The sequence below is a fragment of the Microtus oregoni genome, unplaced genomic scaffold, assembly GCF_018167655.1.
Source record: "Microtus oregoni isolate MIOR12 unplaced genomic scaffold, Mior012 000015F_ref0000493, whole genome shotgun sequence".
Lineage (NCBI taxonomy): Eukaryota > Metazoa > Chordata > Mammalia > Rodentia > Cricetidae > Microtus > Microtus oregoni.
The window spans coordinates 35,432,516-35,451,561 of record NW_024543074.1 but is presented as its reverse complement, the minus strand read 5'-3'; the positions used below and the strand labels follow the sequence as shown (position 1 = coordinate 35,451,561).

Here is a 19,046-nt window from a genome sequence, read left to right as displayed (position 1 = left end):
CCACTGCACATGGTTTTTAAGTTGGTGCTTGGGATCAAAACTCAGGTAGTTATGTTTGCGCGACAAGCACTCTCTGGACTGATTTCTCTTTCATTGGAGCATTTTATAGGAAATTCCAGCTAAGATGCCATATCGGTCTTCACTCTACATCTGGAGCCGAAAAGTACTTGTGTGTTTGAGTCATGAGGTTCTGTTTCGGTGGCGAAAGAGCCCGATGAGAAGAGTCGGTGGCCCCTGGCTAGACACGGAGACCTATTTGGGGGCAGGCTTCGCAGTGGATTTGCCTGGGGACTAGAGTCATCACAGATGCAATTCAACCTCCTACCTTTCTCTGGCTTTGCTCTAGAGGAAAAAGGGAAGAGTTCGCTTCAGTGTATTTCCGAGATGAATAAACAGATTTCTGGAAAAGCGGGCGTATCAAGGCTGGCAGACGATCCGTGCAACCTGCTGCTGAGCCTGGATGAGGTTCAAGTCCTGTCTTCTGGGTCCAGCAAATATCGGGACTTTATCCGTTACCTGCCCCTCCACATCTCCAAGTACATTCTAAGTACGCTGGGTAGCTGGGGGGATTTCCCAGAGACTTTCCATCGGGGCCCAACTGTGGGGGGTTTCTAGGTCCACCTTCTTTCTTTTTCTCCCAGGAATGCTGGATAAGAACAGTCTGAACAAGTGTTACTTTGTGAGCCAGCACTGGGCCGCTCTGACCCAGCAAGTCAAGGTGGACCTGTCCATGCACTCCTTCTTCCAGAACCAGATTACTCTCCTGCAGGTACTTTGGGTCTCAGGGGAATGTCTGTGGATCAGCTTTGTTTCCATAGTAAGGTTGAACATTGGCATCTCCCTGATAGACCCCCAAATGGCTTCCTACCCACACGTGCGGCACTCCCCGGTGCTCTGACCTCTTGCCTTTCCACAGTCACTGTGCTCAGCAGGGATGAACACAGAAACCTTAGGGGTGGGCCGGCAAAGATGGTTCGGTGGCTGAAGGCACCTGCTGCCAAGCCTGATGACCTGAGTTCGATCCCCTGAATCCACGTGATGAAAAGAGAGAACAAATTTCTGCAAGTTTTCCTGTGATCACACGTGTGCTGTGGTATATGTGCCCACCCGCATAGACACATACCCACAAACTAAACAAATGGACCAAAAAAAAAAATCCTTTTAAAGCAGAAATCTCCAAGGAACACGGGGGCTTCCTAACACTCAGAGGCCTGGGGCTCCAGCCCAGTGGTGGTGAGCTTGTCTAGCATGTGCAAAACTCTGGGAACCTTAGCTTCTGAGATGGTTGCCCGTCCTTAACTAATGAATACATCACCTTATATAGTAGAGAGCATGCCAATAATACTCTGCCTTTTCAAGACTATAATCTATCGTCGTTATCTACTGTGAACTTATACAGTAGATCTCTTAGTCATCATCATCTCTAGAACAGCAAGATCCCAAACTTAGAGAGGCAGGCAATTCTCCCTCTGCACAAAGAGTTACAGTGGCTTCTTCAACCAGAAAGCCACAAACTTCTGAATCAGCTTCAAGCTATCCATATCTTTACAAGGCCCACATGCAGTGGGTTCAGGTTAATAGGAAGTTTTCTCCAACAGTAAGCATCTCTGGCATCTCTACCCTTGTTTCTTACCTGAGACCTAACCCCGAACCCTGTAGTTTGGGTAGTGACAAAGGAAGAGAGGCAGGCACAGTTAGCAGGCCACTGTCAGGAACTGCCCCTCTCTCATGCCGGCTTCGTTCCAGGCATTTGGTTGGCATTCACTATCTTTCTTGATTTGTCCACACAGAATCTTGTCTTAACTGTCCAGGTCTGGGCCTTCAGGTCTTGACCATCTTCAGATTTCATCAAGAACTAGTTTCCCCGTTTTCTCCTGGAGAGTAGAAACGAAGAGGAGTTATTTCATGTGTGTGTGTTTTAAAAATATATTTAAGTCCGGGGATGTAGCTCAGTGGTAGAGTGCTTAGTTCAACACCTAGTACCACAAAGTATTTTTCTCGAGATGACAGATAACATTGTAAGTGTTTATCATATAGGATATAATGTTTTCAAGTATATATACATTGTGGAATGGTTAAATGCCACTAATGAATACATCACTTCTCTCTGGAGAGAGAGAGCGCGCGCACTTAGCTTAACATTTTCAAGAATACAATATATCTTCATTAGCTATTGTGAACTTACCATACAATAGATCTCTTGAACTTCTTCTTCTCTAACTCTATGTGTCCTTTGACCACAATTTCTGCCACCTACCCCCCTGGAACACCTCAGTCTCTGGTGATCACTATTCTTTATACTTCTTATGAGCTCAACTTTGTTAGATGCTGCACAGTGAGATCATGTATTTGTCTCTATGTGTCTGGCTTATTTCACTTAACATGATGTTCTCTGCTTCCGTGCACATTGCTGCAAATGACAGGATTTCCTTTGTATTTCTGTTTTCTTGCATTCTATTGTGGAGATGCATACATGTACACACACACACACACACACACACATACACTTTTTAAAATTCTTCTTTAATGGATACTTACTTAGTTCTACATTTTAGTTATTATGGATAGTATAATATACATAGAGTGCTGATGTCCACGTGAAGTCTTGCTTTCTTTTTAAACCACGCAGGGGTCCTACACAAGGGGAATAGATCCTAATTATGCCAGCAAAGTCTCCATCCCAGTCCCTAAAATAGCAGACGACGGGAAGCACTCGCGATCAAAAAGTCAGAAGTGGAAACTGAGAACAAAGGTGGGTCTCCCTGATGTCTGGGTAAGCAGCCGCAGGTGTCAGGTTCCTGTCGGCCACTGAAGGCTGACACCCACAAACAAGGACCTAGGTTCGTGGGAGGTGCCACTCTCTGAAGGAGACAAAAGTTTTGTGCTGCTTCCCACATACAAGTCACTCCTTCTACGTAAGCCTTGGCATCGTCTGCTGGATGAGTAGAATTCACTGGGGTGTCCTCCCCAGTGGTCTATGTCAGTGGCATTAAAGTCATCTAAGTGGAAATTTCAGAGGCTGGGAACAGAGTCAGCCATGCCTCGGATTCCCCTTTGTCCTGGCAATCCACACATCTCAAGGGCACTTGAGTCCGCTGCTTTAGAATGAGAAGAGCAGGAAAAGAGGGCCAAGGCTTGTTTAGAATGCCAGATTGCTTACCTCACTGCCAGGTCCATTCTGCTCCTTGATGGGAGGATGACTCCATTACCCATAGCTCTCCTCATCACTTCTTAGGCAGTACTGTAGAACGAAGGGAAGATACTTGGAGCATTGTGCATTTACTATCTAGCATTGTAGTTATCCCTGAGACCATGAGATTTCTACTCCTTCTGCTCTGCTGAAGTTCCATTTATTCAGAAATATTCAGTTGGTACTAAAAGGATACTTCAGGGAAGGGTGGTTTGACTTGGGGGCCCATAGGGAACCTGCGGAGTACAACTTAGAGATGGTTTGTTCATGTGTGTGCAGTGCCAGGCAGAGAACACAGAGGAGAGAGTGGGCGGCATGGGCTGTGCAGGCTAGTGAGACCGTGATGAACCGAGAGCCTGCTGCCCTCCCAAAGGGTCCAGTGGCTTCACAGCTCCAGCTAATCACGCCATCGAGGACTGTGGAATCTGACCTCCCAGAAAATTGGAGCTTTCAGGAGAAGGGAAAAAAATCAGAGTTATGTGAAATCTCTTATATTGCCAGGTGTGGTGGCACATGTCTGAAATCTCAGCTGAGGCAGGATTGCTAGGTTCCATAGTGAGTTTGTGGTCAGCTTGAACTGGCTCAGAAACAAAAGCAAAAAAATGGAACCTCTTACCTTAAAAAAAAAAAAGAAAGAAAGAAAGAAAGTCGCCAGTTAGAAGACATTTTCATAAACTATGTAAATTAAGAAAAGACGTTTGTGAATCTTATTTACCTGCAAGTTTTCATCTCCAAGTTGGTTCATCTATCCATTTTGTCAATAAAGAAACTGAGGGTCAGAAAAGCTTAAGGACTTCTAGTCAGTTGAGTGACAGAGGCACATGTTACACACACACACACACACACACACACACACACACACACGTGTGCGCGCTTATTTCTCTTTTATGTCTAACAAGCTTCATGGGACCTGGAGATAAGGCAGGTCTGCAGATTCTTTTGGAGCATCTCTGTGGCTACAGCTCAAGAGTTAGCAGAGGGATGAAGGCATCTAAGGAGGGTCCAGGACACAGAGGAGAACGCTGAGCTTGAAGGAGACTTCCAAGGGGATGTTCTTGGGCCCTGCCTGATGCACACACGATGTCGTAGTCTTTGCTCTCACGACAGCCTCCCTCTTTCTTTCCTACAAGTTGAGTGTGTCTGCTTTCCAGCTTCTTGAGGGCTGGGAAAAGAAACGGAAGTAGATGTTCAGTTCAGTCTTCTATACTAGAATTTGCCATGCCTGGCAGGCTGGAGCCATTCAGAAATGGTGTGGTGGATGCCTGGAGGGAAGGAGGGTGGAAAGGGGGGAAGAAGAAGGGAAGGCGAGAAGCAAAGGGAATCACCCTGTTGAGGTTTGATAAAATTCACTTTCCCTCTCTGAGTCTCAGAAATGTGTCACCTGTAAGATGATGAGTGTACCATGTGGGCGAGTGGTCTACTTTGTGAGTCAGCTGCAGGGACATGGTCAGATGCATACGCACACTGGACTCAACGGTACCAAGTGCAGCACAGTTTCCCATGTGGTTGATGTTCTGCTGTGTTCTGTGCTACTGGGTACCTGTACTACAAATTCAACATCCCGATTTTGTGAGATGGTTGGTCAAAGGCAGCTGTAATTTGATGTACATGCCCATGTCCATGTGAGCTTGTCTGTGTGAGCTTGTCTGAATGAGCATGTCCACGTGATCTAGCCTGTGTGAGCATGCCTGTGTGAGTATGCCCGTGTGAGCATCTCCACGTGAGCATGCCCTGTGAGCATGCCTGCGTGAGCATGCCCGCATGAGCATGCCCGTGTGAGCATATCCACGTGAGCATGCCCGTGTGAGCTTGCTCACGTGTACTCATATTCAGTAGAGTTGCACTCCAGGCAACACTTGAAATTCAGCCATGAAAACGCGCAGAGCTGAAATGTAGAAAATTCAGAGGTGAAACATGAAGTAGTACCCCACATCTTAGTGTTTTCTCTCACAGGTAACTTTAGTGCCCACTTATGGGCCTCTCCCCATCAACCCCAAACAGCAGCTACATCCTTGAAGGAAAGAGTCCATGGGAGACTGGGGATGGGGGCAGTGCATCCAGGACTCTACCGCTGACTCTGACTATGTCTCCTTCAGAATGATTACAACTTGTGGACTGCGTACCAGAACCAGGAAACTCAGATGGTACAGATGGAGGAGAGGAATGTCTTCTGCGGCACCTACAACATCCGCATTCTCTCTGACACGTAAGCCCTGGCTTGAGGACTTAGATCTTTAGGGACCCTTGCTGTGGTACTCCGGCTGGCACTGTAAGCCTCTCTGGACCTTCACTGACTTGGGAAGGCAGAGCTCCTCCACTTAGGCTCCAGGTTTGAGCTTGCATAAGGTCCTGTTTGAACAACGAATGTTCAACCTGTACCGTTCCTGCAGCCCAGGACACCTTCTTTAGTTTTAGGTATCCTGACCGAAAAAAACTTTTGTACAGATTACACACATGAAACTTTGATTCCTTGAAATTTCACTGTTGTCTTATTCTAACTTGAGAGCATACACGGAGAAAAGTCCTATCAATCCCAGCCAGTGCACAGAGAAATACAAGTCTCCTGAAATTGTATCACCAAGAGACAGCCGCCACTAACATTTATCTTAGGTAGGGTTGCTATTGGTGTGAAGAAACACATGACCAAAAGCAACTTGGGGAGGAAAGGGTTTTATTTAGCTTACACATCATGAATCACAGTCCACTGAGGGAAGCCAATGTAGGAACTCAAGCCGGGCAAGATCCTGGAGGCAGGAGCTGATGCAGAGGCCGTGGAGGAGTGTTCCCACTGGCTTGGTCAATTATTTGGTTATCCTGTTTAGAATAGCCAATTTTTGTGGTAGTTTTCTGATTAGGAAATCAATTCCTCTCACCTGGCAGTGGTGGGCTGAGTGACTGTAAAGGTCGCTGTGACCAAGGACCACATCCTTGTTTACTGTCAATGGTACTCATGGGCCTAGTAATCTGATCCTGACAATTGCTCCTGGGCTACTGGTTAAGGGGGAAAGACAGAAAGGAAACTCAGTGTGCATGGGACTTCCCAACTTTATTCCTCTCAAGTTTTCTATGAGAAACAGACTACCATGGTCGATTAGGTTTGGGAACGCCACTCCGTCTAGTCTACCTTTGGGGGACATAGTGTACATAAGCAGAATATATAATTTTTAAAGTAAATTTACCCACGTCTTTGGGGTTTAATCCTCCTTGACTTCTGTGGCGTGAGGCAGGGATCATCAGGTCCCATTATCACTTGGCCTTGCCTTCTGAAAGGCCCTACATTTCCTTATTCCACGGATGCAGGCAAAAGTCAGGGGCTATGGGAGCCCAGGAAGGATGCTAACTCCTCTTTCCTGTAATCCATCCCCTCTACACCCTGAAACTCAGGAAGGACCAAAACAGAATCATCCACTATAGTGGGGGAGATCTAATGGCCGTATCATCCAATCGGAAGATCCACCTTCTGAATGTCATGCAGGCCAAGGAGATGCCGACCGAGTTCCGAGGCCATGCGGGCAGCGTCAGGGCTCTCTTCCTGTCTAATGAGGAGAAGGTCCTTTTCAGTGGGAGTTACGACCTGAGTATCAGGTGAGAGACACAAGGTCATGGTCACTGTTCTGCCTAGGGCCAGCAAAAACTGGCCTTTTGTGACAGGCACGCTTCTTCCATTTGTATTTATTTATAGGTTATCTTGAATTCTAATAGTTCTAGAATATCTATAAAAGTAGATTTTTTTTGCAAGATAAAAGTCAAGATTTTGTTTACTGTTTAAACTTTGAAACAGATTTGTAAGTTATCAGATGGGGACATTGAAAATCTGGTATTTTTTTTCATTTTTTAAAATATTATTAAATAAAGATATAATTTATATTTTAAAAAAATTCCTTCAAGGGAAACTAGTTTTTTAAATGTAGAATATAATGTGGAATCAAATCATGTTTAAACTATATATTCATTTATTTTAGTTTTAGAGATTTAAAAATTTTTTAAATTATGTGTATATATGTGTGTGTCTGTGAATGGGTATATGGATATGAGCACAGTTGCCTTTGGAGGCTGGAAAAGGGTGTGGGATGCCCCGGAGCTGTCTGGTGTGGGTGCAGGAACCAAACTTGGGTTAATGGCTGAGCCATCCCTTCAGCCTCTTATATTTTAAAGAATGCAATGAACACTCATGCTCAGACCAGGAAAGAGCCCTTCCCTGACCTCTGAGTGACTTCCTCCTCCTTGTTTTCTTTTTTTTTTTTCCAGATGGGGTAATGTTGCCCAAAGTTTTATATTGATTATTCTTTTGTATTTTATAGATTTTTCTTCTTACTTATAGATTTTCAAAAATATTAACTATTTACTTATACCCACGTTTTGAGTCAAAATAAACGGAATTGTACTTTGGAAACACTTGGTTCTTGCCCTGGACTCGGTTTAAGATTTGCCATATGATGTGCACAGCAGTCAGAGCTGATTTGTGTGGGGCAGTGTTTTCCTGGGTGAATATTTGTACAGATGAATGTTTGTATTAGTTCTGGTGTTTAGCCCTAGGGTGCTCCCACAGATGATCTTGGTCACACAACATCTGGTGTCTGTGTGCATGAGTTTGGGTGATGTTTTTCTTAAGTATCTAGCTATGTAACCGGGCTAGACTTGAACTCAGGGCAACCTTCCCTCCTTAGCTTCCTGAATTCTAGGATTATAGTCATTCAGCATCATGTCTGGCTTTGTGGTGTCTTCGTTAAAGCCCTATGTTGGTTTATTTTTGCCTTTCATTTTCAGGTCTCCACTCTATCCCAAACCATCTTTGTTCTGCCCTTGTATTGTTTTAAGAGGCTCTTCACTGGTATCCCCAGCCATGTCAGCACCATTCATGAAAAAGAATGTCCTATACGGCTAGCTGTGTCCCCAGACTTGCGTCTCTATCTTGCCATTTCTGGGCTCTCGGTTCTCTTTTGGTTGTTTTTTGGCAGTCGTTGCCCAACATTTTAATTGCTTTGGTTTGTAAGACTTTCTATCTGATAGGGCAAGGCCTTTATCTCATTTATCTGTGACTTCTCTCTGCCTTTGGTTTGGTTTGGTTTGAGTTTTGTTTTTGGACATAGGGGACAGGGAAATGAGCTGCCTGTAACATGCCAGTGACACCGTGTGATCATTGCTAGTCTCCATAAGGCTTTATTTCTGTACTTATCTGTCTGTTAGTTTACTCTATCTCTGCCTCTATTTTCCCTCTCACTCCTCAGGATGCTCCCAGTGTAGGAGACTGAACCTGGGACTTCCCAAATGCAAGACGTTTTCTTTCTCAGTGTGGAGCCACCATTTCCCTTCTGAGCTCAAGTGTATCACTGGCCTCGAACTCACCTAGCAGGCTAGGCTGACCAGTCAATAAGTCTCAGGGATCTGCCACATCCCCAGCACCCACAGTGCAAGCACAGGTCACCATGTCAGGCTCTGTAAATTATTTGGGTTCCAGGATTCAGACTCAGGCCTTTGTCTTTCTTACTGAGTTATCTCTCCAGCCCCCTTCTTTGTTCTGTCTAAAACTCTCTTTAGAACAGACTTGTGCACTCTTATTCCATTTAACTAAGAATGGCATCACAGCCATGTGCTTTCAGTTTGGCTATGGGTAGATAGAGGAATGATTCTGAGCTTTGTAGGTTGGTCTGTGCCCAGCAGACTTGCTTACCTTGTCCTGAAGTGCACACGTTGCTGATTTGGTTTCTCAGTGAGGATGATCTTACCAGTGCTGATGGTGGCAAGGCCCTGCTGCCTACTAACTACCTACTGTGTACTAGCTACCTACTTATTTAAACGAACCCTGTACAATAGGACCCTTGGGGCCTTCAGAAAATCTTCACCCCATCCCCATTTCCGCAGATACTGGGATGTGACAACTGGGGCTTGCATACGAATCTTCTATGGCCACCAGGGGACAATCACTTGCCTGGATTTATATAAGAACAGGCTTGTATCTGGAGCAAAAGACGCACAGGTGAAAGGTAAGAAATCTGCCTTAATTTCCTCATTTTCTCCTCTTCCCTCCCCTTCTCTCCCTTCCTCTCCCTTGCCCCTCCTCCCCTCCCCTTCTTTCTTTCCCTCGTCTCCACCTTAGACAGGGTCTCGGGATATAGCCTGGGCTGCTTTGAACTCCTAATCCTCCTAGCTCAGCCTCCTGGGGTCTGGAATTTCAGGCACCAATTTGTGCTTCACTCGTTTCTATATCTGCTCCTTATTCTCTTATCTGTGCATCTGTTCATACGTCTGTCAATCTACCCAGCCAACAGTACTTCAGAATCCCTGCCTAGGGAATGGTACCACCCACAGTGGGTGGATCATCCCACCTCAATTATATAATTAAGATAATCCCCAAAAGACGTGTTCTGAGGCCCATCTCTCAGGTGATTCTAGACTTTGTCACGTTGATAAATAACACTACCGTCTCAACCCGAGACAGAAAAGTAGTCACAATCAGAGCTACAAGAAGAAAAAGTAGGGATTTGAATCAAAGACTGGTTCTCAGTCATGTGCTTCTAACTGCATGCAGTGTTCAAAGGGACCATAGAAATAAGGGTAAATTAGGAAACACTCCATCAGCAGGATGCCATGTGAGTGTGAGCGGAAGGACTAGTAGTTTCATAGGCAGACAGTAGGAGATAGTTCAAGCAGCGTGAAGAAGGACAGACAGATGTGCAGGAGGATGAAGCCGGCTGCATTGAGTCCTTCCCACTGTCTGTTGTGACTGGACTGCTGTGCGTGGTATTGGGTATTCTTCTGAGCTCCTTTGGGGACCAGCTATGGAGAACTTTCTGCAACATGATGCAGAACCGAGCCTGGAAGCCCCAGATGTGCTTGCTTTCACCTGTGGCCCCGGCATGATGGAATATGCACTTCAGACAGTAACTCAGGTGAGAGTTTAGAAGAACTTGGAAGAGCGTAACTGTGTGGGGACAGGGAATAAATGAAGATTCTTTAGAAAACTACCACCGTGTCTTCAAAATACTTGAGAACAAGCAAATATGAAGAAACTCAGGTGGATGTAGCTTCATAGTCAATGGCCCAGGTGAGAGACTTCCAGAGGGGAAATTGCCAGGACGTTCTCATTAACTGGATATAAAAAGGAGGCTATAAAAGCAAGTAATAATGCCATTTAGAAAAAAAACTCAGCTGACAGTCACATAAAGATATAATTCACAGACATAACAAACATTATAGAGGGAGAACAAAGTAGGGAGAAAATAGAGAGGAGGTCATGGACATTTCAAGTTTAGGACTAGTCAAGTAGGGCAGACAGAGCAATGCCCAAGCAAAAATGTTTACATCCTAACCCTTGGAACTGGTGACTATATTATATTATCTTGTGCTAGGTTGTGTTTCCCCTAAATGCTCAAGTGTTGGAAGTTTGGTCACCACTGTGGCAGGCAGAAGCGACAAAGAATATGGTTGGGAAGTTTTGGAGCCGACTTGGGGCATTGCTCACAGAAAGGATCAGGAGACTCCAGTTGCTCCCCAGCTTCTGGTTCAGCAGTATTCCTCCTTACACATACACACGCATACACACGCATACACACGCATTCACACGCATACACACACACACACACACACACACACACACACACACACACACGTTCATTTCTACCATGATGTGATACAGCCAAGAGAGTCCCCCACAGAGCTGAGCTGATGCTAGTAGCTAGCACCATGCCCTGGAACCTGAGCCGAATAAAGTCTTCTCTTTGTAAACACATACGTCAGGTATTTCATTCAAGCAACAGCATATGGACTAAAACATCTTGGGAAGCAAAAAAGGATTTTTTTCAGATATGATTAAGTTAATGACCTTAGAATGTGGAGATTATTCTGGAATATTATTGATGGTGGGCTGATGTATTCTGTGGCTCCATAAAAAAGAAGGGTTTTTGACTGTAATCCGATGGCAGTCTGACTGTGAAAGAGGGTTGGGGAGGTGGGAGGTTGCTGACTTTGAAGGTGGAAGAATGGGTCATGAACCAAGGGATAGGGTAGCTTCTAGAAGGTCACGGAGAAATGAGTTTCCTTTGGCCTTGCTGTAGGGGGGCATACTCATGCTGACTCCTTGACTTTCGTCATGTGGTATCATGTCTCACGTCTGTAAGAGACAATCCACTTGTATTTCAGCCAGAAACCTTGAGGCAGAATATTCTAGCAGCCTTAGAGAGCAAATGCAATGAGATTCATGAGGACATTCAAGGGAGAAATTCCTGGAAATGGATGCACTGGGAGAGGGATCTAGATAGGTGGCCTTTGATAGTTGTTTATTTCAATGTATCCAGAGGGGACTGATGTCAGGAGCTCCTCCCATGGATACCAATTACATCTGGGGATGCATGTGTGCCTGATGTGAAACAGATGACACTTGTGTTGAGCTCCTATGCTTCCTCCTGTATGCTTTAACCCTCTAGATAATACATAACATGTAACAAAATGCAAATGCCATATAAATAGTTGTTCATTATTGTTTAGTTACAGTGCCACAAAAGCTGTGTGTGTGTGTGTGTGTGTGTGTGTGTGTACAGCGTCTAGTATAGATACCATTTTCATTACCAAATATTGTGATCTGTGGTCTTTGGTCAAATCTGAGGATGCGGAACCCGTGACTGTGGTGGGATGAACTCATAATGAAAGACGCAAGACCTGAGCGTGGATCGAGCATCTTCAGGAAAGCAGGAAGAAGGAGAGAAAACAGAGACCTGGGGAGTCACTACCTCTGAGGGATAGGCAGAGAGAAAGGACATAGGAAATGACAGTGCTCAGACCCAGCAAAGGAGTCACACTCCCGACTGCCATGTCCTTATCCATCTGAACGAATGTCATTGCCACCACGGTTTCGTGAGGTGCAAAAGTCATGGTGAAAACTGTCTAGATGAGGGTTTGTGATGGAAGGGTAGTCACAGCCTCCAAACCATCTGAGAGCGTTCATCTCCAAGGCCCTCAATGGGGCATTCTGACTAAGTCCAGGGCCAGGGGTTCAAGTCCCAGCCTTGTGACCCATGTCACAGGGCTGGTGTGGGAGACTGCATGCTGAATCAACAGAACATCACCAGTGGGGCTGAGACTGGGGACAGGGAAGTTAGGCCCTGACCTCATCAAACTAACTGAGTGATCAGGATACAATTTTGAGTCCAGCAATTAAAAAGGCCCAATTAAGGCTCCAAGTTCACAATTAGCAAAATATCAATGCATCACTCTGTCAGAGCGAGAAATACCAAGAAAGGATGGCAACTCGCCTTCTGTGGCGATGGAAGGCGTGGCCAGGAAGAGAGCACCTGGAAGGGTCATGGCACTAGCTATGCCTTGACTTTCAAGAACTAAGTTCAACAGCAAGCGTAATTCAGGCTTCCTGCACACTGGTTGTCCAGCAGGACTGTTCCAAGGCAGAGTCCCAGGGTCAGAGAGAAGGCCCCCTGCATTGCTGGCTTTCCCATGGGTCTGTTGGCAGGAGAGCCCGAAGGGGTACCAGCCAGGTGAAGGTTTCTGGGGAAGATTCAGTAAGCTCAGTTGCATGACAAGGAGCAGAACTTCACTGTAACCCTGTCCCCTTCCCCTTTCCTTTCCTGTCACCCTCTCCCCTTCAGAATGGGACATAGACACAGGGAAGTGCCTGAAGACATTTAAACACAAAGATCCCGTCTTGGCTGCCAGGATCAGCGAGACCTACATCGTGAGCAGCTGTGAGCGAGGCATAGTCAAGGTGTGGCACATTGCCACAGCTCAGCTGCTGAAGGTGAGCTGCCAGTGGGTAGGAACCTTGGTGACAGGTTAGAAGGGGCACGAAGGTCTGTCGCTCCACGCAGCTCCCTAGATCACACTCAAGCAACTGAGTTACAACCAGCAACCAGGGAAAATCAGAGTATCTCCAAAGACATTCAGGGTAGGTCAGGTAGGCTCCACCCCACATCGTGCTCCCCATTGTCAATGGATGAAGGCTGCAGAGTTTATGAGCCCCTTGTAAGGTTAAGGGCCCCTTGTAAGGTTAAGGGCCTTGTAACTGGTGAGGTAAAGCGCCTTTTCCTGGCCCAAGTTGTGGCAAGGGAATGGACATATGCTTCTTTTTTCACCAATAAATTATTTCCTCTTTTTCTAAGGAAGCCCCACCACCACTAATTTCAGTAAAGCAAAAAAAAAAAAAAAAGAGTGTTGGAAAAGTAATTTTTGTCCTTACTAATGATAAGAGAACACCTGACATCTTGAAAGCCATTAGAAGTTGTTTGGTTTAGTCTAACATAGAAGGTTGTTTAGTCTAACATAGAAGGTTGTTTAGTCTAACATAGAGGGTTGTTTAGTCTAACATAGAGGGTTGTTTAGTCTAACATAGAAGTTGTTTAGCCTAACATAGAAGGTTGTTTAGTCTAACATAAAAGGTTGTTTAGTCTAACATAGAGGGTTGTTTAGCCTAACATAGAAGGTTGTTTAGTCTAACATAGAAGGTTGTTTAGTCTAACATAGAAGGTTGTTTAGTCTAACATAGAAGGTTGTTTAGTCTAACATAGAAGGTTGTTTAGGCTAACATAGAAGTTGTTTAGGCTAACATAGAAGGTTGTTTAGTCTAACATAGAAGGTTGTTTAGTCTAACATAGAAGGTTGTTTAGTCTAACAGAGAAGGTTGTTTAGTCTAACAGAGAAGGTTGTTTAGTCTAACAGAGAAGGTTGTTTAGTCTAACAGAGAAGGTTGTTTAGGCTAACATAGAAGGTTGTTTAGGCTAACATAGAAGGTTGTTTAGCTCATAATTCTGGAGACTGAGACATCCAAGAGCAGTGCTGGCATCTGGTAAAGGCCTTTGTGACGGGCCATGCCATGGTGAAGATGAGCAAGAGATGGTGAGACAGAGAAGCGTGGCAGAGACAACTCTTCTTATTACAAAGTCTCTCCTGGGATAGGCCACAAGCCCTTGACCAGATGAATACATTCCCGAGGGCAGAACATTACAATGCTAGCCCTCTCAGAGGCCCAACACTGACTTCTGAATTTGAGGGTTCAACTTCTAACACCTGGATTCTTTGGGGTGCATTCAAACCACAGCGTGTGTCCACAAACTTTCTTGCTGGATTTGGACTCCTGGCTTTAGTGGGTACTAGCAAGATCTCGCTTGTGCCAGGACCACAGGATCACAGTGAAATGTAGGATTTTCCCATACCAGTCCTGTCATTGTGGTTGAGCCTCAGCTATGGGCACAAGGATGCCCATACACACCCTCTGAGATGTGGCAAAGAGCTCAGGATGACAGCAGGGAAGAGGGACTTGAGGCCTCTCTGTGCTCCAGCGAGATATTGCCTGTTCCAGCAGCTGACCCATCAGAACAAGAACTTAACTTACTCACATTTTTCCTGAGTGGGGAAGGCTCTAACACGGAGGCATGGGCTTCTCTGGCCTTCCTAGAGAAGTTAAGTCAGCTGAAGGCCACGCTAAGCGTGGGGCACTCTCGCAGGAGGGGAGTATAGCATTGGGATTCCGCCAAAGAAGCCTCCAGCTCTGGCTAGCAGAGGAGTGACAGTCTGAATGGAGAGGGTCTGAAAGAAGTGGCATCTTCTCTTGCAGACACTCACAGGACACGAGGGAGCCGTAAAGTGCCTGTTCTTTAACGAGTGGCATCTCGTCTCTGGAGGTGCCGATGGCCTGGTCATGGCCTGGAGCATGGTGGGAAAGTACGAGCGGTGCCTGATGGCCTTCAAGCATCCTAAGTAGGTGCTGGGGAGTGGGAGGGGTGTGTGTGTGTGGCTGTGGCCTTCCCTCCTTTCCCCAGCACTATAGAGACTGCGGTCTTCGTGGATGGGTCCCTCTGTGTACTGCTGCTCTCTCCCGGCCCTTCTTTTCCTCGTCCCTTTCTGCTTCCTCCCCACCTCTACCCATCTCTACCACCATCCTCCCTGTCAGACATTCTTTCCTGCCCTAGCTTGTTTCTCCTGAGAAACAACAGGCGTTGTTGGGGGAAATGTGGTGGAGGGAGAATAGGTCTCCCTATGTAGCCCGGGTTGGACTTGTGATCTTTCTCCGGCCTACTGTCAGCTGAGATCACAGAAAACACATGACGCACAATAGACTCACATCCGCTAGCCATCGACAGATTGTCCCAAACAACACCACATCTAAACTTAGAATTCTTGAACTTGGTCTTTCTGCCAGGAAATGTGCTCACGAAACCTTAAAATAACCCACATGTCAAAGTGTTAAAAATAACAAAAGACATTTTAAAAGTTTATCCCTCAAAGTCTACAAAGTAGGTTCTTTTCCGGCTTTGCAAACGGGTTCCATTTTCCATTCCAGTTCAAATTCAGTGCTGCTGGCTGCTTGGCGGCTGTTACAGCTTTCTGAGCTCACAGCTGGGCTCACGTGAAAGGCTACCGCGGCCAACTAATGATTCTGCTGTGCCTATGGTTTTATAGGCTAAACGGATAATGCTTTTTACCCTCAGGGCATTAAAGTGCCACGAAACACAATGCTATATTACTTGATTAAAAGAGTAAGTGGATTCCCCTGGGGGATATCTATTTAATATCCTGATAGCTGTTTGACCAGTCAGTCAGGCTCTAGATTTCCTGATACTCCTTATACACTGGCCTTGTGAGAAGTGTGTGGGGCTAAGATCTGTGTCTACATGGGCATGATCTTTGTGGTCCGTGATGGCTACATTTTTAGCAGGTGGGTGCTGAGAAATACCTATGCTCAGTGAATTGATCTAATCCCCAGGGAACTGTGAGCAAGCCTTCTAGTGGAGCACCTGGACAATCAAATTGCCACTTCAAGGAGGAAGTCACCTTCGTGATGTCTCCTGAAAAGGATTCATTATTTGTTTTTAAAGCTTCTTAACAGGATCCAGTAAGACTTAGAGACTGGAAAATAGTGTTTCCAGCAAACCTGACAGTTTGGTTGTCTTCTGGTTAACCAACGGGCCTTCTGTCTACTAGCGGACAGCTTCGGATACCGCCACTCTTGCTGGATGTCGCCACCAACACACCGTTCATATTTGTTCCTTAAACATTTTAAATTGGACTTGTTCACATTATTTTATGTGTCAGTGTTTTACCTGCATCTAAGGATGTGAACCACGTGATCCTGGTGCTCGTGGATGTTCACATTATTTTATGCGTGAGTGTTTTACCTGCATCTAAGGATGTGAACCACGTGATCCTGGTGCTCGTGGATGTTCACATTATTTTATGTGTGTTTTGCCTGCATCTAAGGATGTGAACCACGTGATCCTGGTGCTCGTGGAGGTCAGAAAAGGGTGTTGGATCCCTAGAACTGGAGTGAGAGGTAGCCACAGGGAAACCATCATGTGTGTGCTGGGAACCAACCCCTGTTCTCTCGAGAGCCACAGTCCTCTTACTCTCTGAACCATCTCTCCGGCCTCACATTGGTTCTTGATACCTGGCATGGACACGGGAAGAGGATAGCTACCTGGAGGATGTGGCCAATGCTTTTGTTTGTAGGTCTCCCCGGCCCTCTGTAATTACATTAGCTAGATACAAGTGCTGAAAGACATTTGATTGGCAGCAAGTGTTCTTTTATATCTAGTGGTTGCACTGATATTCATCTTATGAATATGGCAGACAGTTACTATCTGAAAAAGGAGCTAGAGGAAGGCATCTCCTTTTTGAATCCAATTAAGTTTTCAACTAAAATTTTGACTTCTGATTACAGTGTGGGAGAAGAGTATGAGAAAAGAAATCTGAGCATGGAGAGTTGGTTTGACAGATGGCGATCTTATACTCTGTTTAGTTGTTTATGTTTTGTTCGCTTTTAATGGTCGTCAATGTCTTTTCCACAACTTGTATCATAATAACTATTTGTAATTTATAATTGGGACGTAGCTCTCCTGATATACACTCTGCTATATTAACATAGAGCAGCTTACAGCCCACTCCCAATGTTGTACATCTGTTGCCATCATCTACCTATAGAACTTCTCACCGTCAGCAGAAATGTCCCCCAATTTCCTCCTGACGTTAGTTTCTTGAACCTTCTCTCGTTTCATTTCGCTTTCAGTGCTAGGAGTTGAGCAGGGCTTTACAGCCGAGGCAAGCACCTCAAGCCACACCCAAAGCCTTTCCTATCTTATTTTCTTGGTCAGTTTTAGTAAAGATTCACTGTTGATTATCTATCAAAGTTTGTTGATTGTCTCAAAGGATTAGCTTTTTGCTTCATGACTTGTTGTATTTCTTGGTTCTCACTCTAATAACTTATGCTATTAATTTTCCTCATTTCTTGCCTTCTCCTTGATTTTGGTTGTTTTCTCCCCTTCTAGTTTTAAGGTATAAGGTTCGGCTACTGATTGGAAACATGCACATTCTTGGTGTAAATATTGCCTTAGCTGTTTTGTTTTTAAGAAAAGGTCTTATTATATAGCTCAGGCTGTCCCCAAACTCGCGGTCTCCTGCTTCTGCCTCCTGAGGGCTGGGATCTCAGGTATGTTTTGACATGCTGTATTTTTATTTTCATTCATCTGCAAACGGTTTGCTAATTTCCTTTCTGCTCTCTCCTTTGACCTGCCTTTGCACAGGACATCAATGTAGCTGGGACAGGAGCTCAAGGCTCTCTTGGACCTTTCCTAAGCAGGAGCTGGACAGGGTGGACATTAGATCCCAGGGGATCTGCTGGAGATTTTTAAGACTCCCAGACTTCTCATTCCTTGGCTTTTTCAGTTAGTGTTATCATCTGCCCCAATGGATTTCTAGTTCCTCAGGTAGCAAGAGTCCAGTTATGCCTCTCGGGTGGCAGATTCAGTCCAGAAAGAATTCTTAAGTTACAAAGACAAATCTTTTGAGACAGTCTTCCAAGAAACCATTCGGCAGTACAAATAACTCATCCTGAACACAGCCTATCTGGTTCTTTCTCGTACCAAGAATGTGTCTATTTTTCCATAGCTACAACTGAAGTGAAAAATGGACTAGGGTCAGTTAACACGGTACAAACACACCATTCTCACTGCCTCTAAAACCAGTTCTCATGTCTAAACGCTCCCTAGGCTGCTGCAAACCTTCTGTGATTTCCCAGGACCCTGAAAAAGTGGATTCTGACAGTTTTTTTCAGTTTTTGCTGCTGTTACAGAAGGACGGAATTTTGTAGTTCGCATCCCCGCCATCTTCACTGTCGTCACTCTCTGAGTAAATTTCAGAAAGAGCAAAGCAGGAAACATCTCCAGGGCAGATAAAGTCTGAAAGGGGTCTGAGCTAGTCTAAGACCAGTAACCAGCACTGTGTCAGGTACTGGGAAAACTTAAAAAAAAAAACCAGATAATTTAACTGTAGCTGAAATCACATGAGGTAGAAATGACGATTCCTTTCCATGGGGCCTGAGTTAGGTAAGGGGGACGTGAGGGAAGACTGGGAGGCTGAGGTGCTTCCTCTGTGATGTACAGCAAGCATGTGGTGGTGTCAGCTCCACAGTGGGCATCTGACCTTCAAGCCTATGTTGTAATCATAGGGTATAATGGTACAGGTTGAATGAAATGTACCAGGAACTTGGGGGATGTGTGGGTCCCAGCTCATCAAAGTCAGGAAAGCACAGGGAGGCAAACCCTTTATCGAGGGCATCTCTGCCCCAGTGTGCAGCTACTTACGGTATCGAAGCACTAGAACTTTGTTGGGCGCTTAGTGTCTGAATAGAAGCTCAGTTTGATGCTTTCCACTACCACCTAAGGAGGAATCCAAGTCACACTGGTACCGTGGCTGCTTTGAGATATCCTGAGCAAGCACCCGCTTTCTGAGGCCTTTGCTATTTATCTTTTGATAATTTGTTAGGGTATTGAAGAATTTTCATCTGGACCTGAGATCAACCAAGGTTAAGGCCAGATAGGGTAAACTTCACTCTTTTAATGTTTCTGTAGCAATGACCATA

The 19,046-nt window shown here is 45.3% G+C and overlaps 1 protein-coding gene across 1 annotated transcript in view; it reads left to right on the top strand.

The window, feature by feature from the left end:
* Cdrt1 (CMT1A duplicated region transcript 1) overlaps nt 1–19,046 on the top strand; it is a 30,517-nt gene that overhangs the window by 5,105 nt on the left and 6,366 nt on the right. Inside the window, exons 3-10 of the mRNA XM_041665372.1 lie at nt 347–547; nt 642–769; nt 2,630–2,752; nt 5,287–5,396; nt 6,575–6,775; nt 9,053–9,174; nt 12,787–12,935; nt 14,748–14,890. Of these exons, the coding sequence (XP_041521306.1) occupies nt 347–547; nt 642–769; nt 2,630–2,752; nt 5,287–5,396; nt 6,575–6,775; nt 9,053–9,174; nt 12,787–12,935; nt 14,748–14,890 (1,177 nt within the window). The remainder of the gene's footprint in view (nt 1–346; nt 548–641; nt 770–2,629; nt 2,753–5,286; nt 5,397–6,574; nt 6,776–9,052; nt 9,175–12,786; nt 12,936–14,747; nt 14,891–19,046) is intronic.